Source organism: Bos taurus, chromosome 22, assembly GCF_002263795.3.
Source record: "Bos taurus isolate L1 Dominette 01449 registration number 42190680 breed Hereford chromosome 22, ARS-UCD2.0, whole genome shotgun sequence".
NCBI classification, from domain to species: Eukaryota; Metazoa; Chordata; class Mammalia; order Artiodactyla; family Bovidae; genus Bos; species Bos taurus.
Window position 1 is genome coordinate 6,494,371 of NC_037349.1, and position 6,000 is coordinate 6,500,370.

Below are 6,000 nucleotides of genomic sequence, written 5' to 3' on the forward strand. Positions count from 1 at the left end.
TAATTTTCACTATATTTATTCTTCCAATCCATGAACATGGTATATTTCTCCATCTATTAATGTCCTCTTTGATTTCTTTCACCAGTGTTTTATAGTTTTCTATATATAGGTCTTTAGTTTCTTTAGGTAGATATATTCCTAAGTATTTTATTCTTCTCGTTGCAATGGTGAATGGAATTGTTTCCTTAATTTCTCTATTTTTTCATTATTAGTGTATAGGAATGCAAGGGATTTCTGTGTGTTGATTTTATATCCTTCAACTTTACTACGTTCCTTGATTAGCTCTAGTAATTTTCTGGTGGAGTCTTTAGGGTTTTCTATGTAGAGGATCATGTCATCTGCAAACAGTGAGAGTTTTACTTCTTCTTTTCCAATGCGGATTCCTTTTATTTCTTTTTCTGCTCTGATTGCTGTGGCCAAAACTTCCAAAACTATGTTGAATAGTAGTGGTGAAAGTGGGCACCCTTGTCTTGTTCCTGACTTTAGGGGAAATGCTTTCAATACTAAACAGACATTTCTCCAAAGAAGACATACAGATGGCTAACAAACACATGAAAAGACGCTCAACATCACTCATTATCAGAGAAATGCAAATCAAAACCACAAAGAGGTACCATTTCATGCCAGTCAGAATGGCTGCTATCAAAAAGCCTACAAACAATAAATGCTGAAAAGGGTGTGCAGAAAAGGGAACCTTCTTATACTGTTGGTGGGAATGCAAAGTAGTACAGCCACTATGGAGAACAGTGTGGAGATTCCTCAAAAAAACTGGAAATAGAACTGCCATATGACCCAGCAATCCCACTGCTGGGCATACACACTGAGGAAACCAGAAGGGAAAGAGACACGTGTACCCCAATGTTCATCGCAGCACTGTTTATAATAGCCAGGACATGGAAACAACCTAGATGTCCATCAGCAGATGAATGGATAAGAAAGCTGTGGTACATATACACAATGGAGTATTACTCAGCCATTAAAAAGAATACATTTGAATGAGTTCTAATGAAGTGGACAAAACTGGAGCCAATTATACAGAATGAAGTAAGCCAGAAAGAAAAACACCAATACAGTATACTAACATATATGGAATTTAGAAAGGTGGTAACGATAACCCTGTATGTGAGACAGCAAAAGAGACACAGATGTATAGAACAGTCTTTTGGACTCTGTGGGAGAGGGAGAGGGTGGGATGATTTGGAGGAATGGCATTGAAACATGTATAACATCATATAAGAAATGAATCGCCAGGATGCTTGGGGCTGGTGCACTGGGATGACTCAGAAGGATGGTCCGGGGAGGGAGGTGGGGGGGGGGGGTTCAGAATGGGGAACACGTGTATGCCCGTGGCGGATCCATGTTGATGTGTGGTAGAATCAATACAATATTGTAAAGTAATTAGCCTCCAATTAAAATAAATTAATTAAAATAAATAAAGTAAATAAATTTAAATTAAAAAAAAAAGAAACTCCTTCCTGAGGATTTCCCCACCCCACTCCGATTACGTGGCACCCTCTCAGCCAATGAGAGCACCAAGTGTCCTGGACGTGTGCTCCTAGGCGAGTCCCACACATGTAGCTTTCCCTCCTGCCATCCCTCTTTATGTCACCGGTCTTGTGTTCTGGCCACAATGCCTTCCTCGGGACGTGCAGATGAGGGTAAGAGCACTACAAATAAATTAAGGCAGAATATGATACTGAATATTAAAATATAAGCTTTACTTGGGGATGTGCAAGCAGACACCAGAGTAAAAACTGTTGGTGGGTGGCTGGTGTGTTATCAACAGACAGCAGCCTCACCAAGGACTTCATGGCTGGAGATCCATCACTAGCTGCAGACAATTTGGAAAAAAAAAAAAAAAAAACGCAAAGGAACATGCCATGAGGCCCCCAAATGCAGGGAGCTTGACTCAGCCCAACTACTCACACCAAGGTGTTTCCCCTGGGGGGTGGGTGGTAAGGTTTCCTTCCACTTTTGAATCCTGTGTCCCCCTCCACTATGTGATGAAAAGATGCCTATGTGTTTTGCACACAGCAGGAGCTCCAAAGTAGCTGACCCAATGCCTGGCACATAGTAGGGCCTCCATAAAATAGTTCCTGAATAAATGACTGATAAGTGAATACTTTTCAAAGTTTCCATCTTTGTTCTCTTCCCTGTTCCTTTTCACTGGTCCAGATCCTCCTTTCTAAGACCCCTTGAGGAGGGAGAAGCATGCAGGCACAGCCATCACAGACGTTCTCCGGATCACTGATGCACCCTCAGCCACAGCTGGAAACAAACCCCAACGCTGAGACCCTGACCACTAGGAAGAGACGATGCTTTTGAAGGCAATGGTAGGCTTTGAGACCAATGCGTCTACTGTGGTAAGAACAAACAGTGGCAGCCAGCTATAACCCACAGTAAACAAATTCGATAAAGATGAGACTTCAGCAGTATACACAGTACATTTCACCTGTGTAGCCTGCAATCAAGTATGTGTTGTTGGTGCTGTTATTAGTATTATTATTGTTATAAATTTTGCCTCTTCGCAATCTGGCCTTCAACCTAAATACTCCAGAGGATTTAATTACACAAAAGCATGAGTTACTCCAATTTCCCCTAAATCCACTCCAAAGAACAAATCCTTTAATATACATTGCAGGTAAAATGCCATCCCCAAGTGAAGTAACTAATCCAGGGTAAAAGCTCTGTTGGCCTCATAAATCACTTCAGGGGGGAAAAAAAAGGAATTAAAGGTGATTGTCCAACACACAAATCAAATGCTACACAAGCAAGGCACAGCCAGGTACCATTAACAAGGCAATTACCAGGACCTGAAATCAGATTCAGTCCTCTCATCTGTCTTCTCTTTGGCACTCTACCTATTCCCTTTTCAGCTTTCAAGAATTGACACTGGGGCTATTTTGGGAAATAAAAGGATTCAAAAGTTAAGGTGCAGCTTCCACTAACACAGTAGTAGATCCCCAAGGAAACTCTGGGGAAAGTTCTCTGCCTAAAATATCAACTCAGTTTCCTTACTTAGGAAGTCACCCTTCTCCACCTGCAACGCAGGAGACCCTGGTACAACCCCTGGGTCGGGAAGATCCTCTGGAGAAGGAAATGGCTACCCACTCCAGTATTCTTGTCTGAAGAAGTTCATGGAAAAAGAAGCGTGGCGGGCTACAGTCCGTGGGGTAGCAAAGAGTCCAGACAAAACTGATCCACTAACACTTTCTCCTAGTAGAGCTTCACGTAAATAACTGCCTGCAGTTTCAGCTGGAAACAATCTGAAACTTACACAGGGAGAGACCGCCAAGTACTCTAGTAACTAGCAGAGATAAGCAATAGCTCCCGGGATGTGATGAAAATCTCGCAAGCATCCTTAAGAACCACAAGACCTCGTATTCAAGGGCTATTAAGGACCTGACACAGATCTCATCAACAAACTCTCCAAAAAGTCCCATTCTCCTTGCATGAATATTGGTATTTTTGACTTGTTTTTGAAAAACTATACACACACACACACACACACCTACACATAAATGCTGTGCCCCGTCTGCTCCTTTCAAGTGTTCCTTACTACCTCGGTCCACACGCACCGCGACCCCTTGCCCTGGCACCCCTCCTTCCACATGTCCCAACTGGGAGAGTAGAGTGAGCAGGCAACTTCAGGAAACACCTTAAGGGAGAAAATAACTTAAACAGCGAACTGCCCATTTCGAAAGGGGAGAGAGTGTCAAAGAAAAAACCACACTAAACTTCCGTCGCAGTGTCTCTCGGCCACCAACTGGGCGGGGGGCTAGCGCGCGCCCCGGAAACTGCCGAGGATAACTGGCTGATTTATGGGGGTGGTGGCGTCTTTAAACAACAAAGTTTTAAATGAACTAGGATGTAGACAGAATTGCTGTGATGGGGCCAGCTCTTACGTACAGGCATCGCGCACGCCCCTCTGCCCCCTACTCTCAGTCCTTCTCCAAGGGTGCCGGAAGCCGCTAGCCTGCAGGGCCCGGGGACCAGCGCGCTCGCCTGTCGCTCCAGTCCCTGCAGGTGCCAAGGCTCTCCTTCCTTCCCCACTACTGCGATGTGGGCCCGGGGTGGGGTCGCGGCGCACCTAGGGTAGCGGGGACGCGTGGTGGGCCCGGGTGCCGAGGCCGCCCCAGCTTGCCGGCGGCGCGATCGCGCGCGCACACACTCACACAGAGCAGCGCGCAGGGAGGGGCGGACGGCGGGCGCGTTACCTGTTCTGCCAGCCCTGGAGGAGGTTGGTGTATTTGCTGAGCACGCCCTCGAGCGCCGGCTCCCTCCGCCGGCCGCTGCCCCCGCACGGGCTAGCGGCTACCGAGCCCGGGCTGCTGCGGCTGCCCCCGCCTCCGAGCCCGGCGGCCGCCGACCTGCCAGAGACCCCCCGGCCAGCCAGAGAGCAGGAGGGTGAGGAGCCCGCCGAGGTGGCGCGGCTGCTGCTGCGGCTGCTGCTGTTGCTGCCCCCGCCGCTTTCCGCGCCCTGGGCTGCCCTCTCCATGGTCCGTGCGCGCCCGGGACGCGGGGGCCCGCCGCGGTGGCGGCCCCGGCGCTGGGGCTCCTGGCGCGGCGGCGGCGGCTACAGCTCCGGGAGCCCGGGCCGCGCGTGGCTGCTCCAAATCCCCGGGAAACGCCTGACTCATACAGGAGGAAGAGGAGGAGGAGGCGAGGAGCGCTGGGAAGGAAGCCAAAGGGGCTGGATGCAGCTGCGGCCGCCCCTCCCCCGTCGCGGCCCCGGCCCCTCCCTCCGCACTAGTTTGCCTGGCAAGTTCGGAGCGGGTGGCCGGTTCGGCCAGCCCTCCTCCAGGTCTTCCTTCTCTGCTTTCCAGTCCCCGGGGCCGCTCAGGCCCGGGGCTCGGGGCGCTCTTGAAGCCGATCCGCAGGGTGGGCACGCCCGGAATCCACACCCTGCCGCCCCCTCTCGATGGGAAGGTGCGAAAGGGAATCTCCGCGCGTTACTCCCCACCCCCGCACCCACCTCGGGACCTGGCGGGAGGAGCGGCCCCACCCACTGGGTCCACCCGGATATGGACCCGCCCGGCCTAACACCGGTCACACGCAACTCCTCTCCGTCTTCCGCACCGAGCCTGGGCCGGACACACGTACACGGTCACCTGGACATCGACCTCGCTGGCCGAGAGGAGGAACAGGGCTAGGAGGTCCTCCGGGCTCTCCTGCGCGTCTGGGAGGGGAGGGGAGAAGAAGCCAGGTAAACTCGCCCGGGGCGTTTTCACCCATTGGAGTTATGACAAATGCACAGTGGACACCCGGGCCAGGATTTGAGTGGGGCAAGAGTACTCGGATTCCTGCAAGCGCCTCCTTCAGTTGAGTGTCCTGGACGCAGCTCTGGTCTCACCCTAATCCCTACACTGATGGACACACGTCAACCTAGCCAATCCAACCATATCTGGTGTTATCAAGACAGCACGATGCACTTGGGAATCAGAGGCTCCGAAATGGGTAAGACTGCACGGAAAGCAGGAGAGATCACAGATACCTACAAACAGAGCAAAGTATTCTGTGTATTGACTGTAACTTCTGCCCCCACCCCCAATGGAGGCACACGGAGCTGCAGCTGGGTTTCTAAATCTAAAGTTGAGTTGATGCTCTTCTGCAAAATTAGATGGGTTACACTCTCCACTGCACTCATCATTTTTGTGCATATAAATATCCAGTGCAATCTGGAAGTTTCTAAAAATTACCTAGAAAAGAGCTTTGAGGATCTTACCCTCCCCCAACACACACACACACACACACACACACATAAACACACACACACGAAAACAAAAAGATTGATAGGTGGTCCCTATGTAGGAACTCATAACACAGGTAAATAATTCAACAGTTAAAAAATTACTAAATGGAATAGAGTCAGCTCTCATGGGGCCAGTTCTCCAAGCCTGACCCTTTTCTAGCCCCATATCCTTCCAGGAAGCTTTCAAAGGTGGTTCAGTTCTAGAAATTTTCATGGAGAAGCTTCTGGAACTGGTGAGACATGGTTGT

General features: G+C 49.9%; 1 protein-coding gene across 4 annotated transcripts in view; it reads right to left on the reverse strand.

The window, feature by feature from the left end:
• Nucleotides 1-5,720, reverse strand: part of OSBPL10 (oxysterol binding protein like 10) — a 362,790-nt gene extending 357,070 nt beyond the window's left edge. For 3 of the 4 annotated variants that reach the window (XM_059879968.1, XM_059879967.1, XM_002696885.7), the window contains exon 1: nucleotides 4,218-4,633. In XM_059879968.1, coding sequence (XP_059735951.1) covers nucleotides 4,218-4,498 — 281 coding nt within the window. In that variant the 5' untranslated portion in view covers nucleotides 4,499-4,633. Of the gene's footprint in view, nucleotides 1-4,217; nucleotides 4,634-4,975 lie in introns of those variants that run through there. The other variant, XM_059879973.1, reaches the window with a different exon arrangement.
• Between the last annotated feature and the right edge of the window lie 280 nt (nucleotides 5,721-6,000).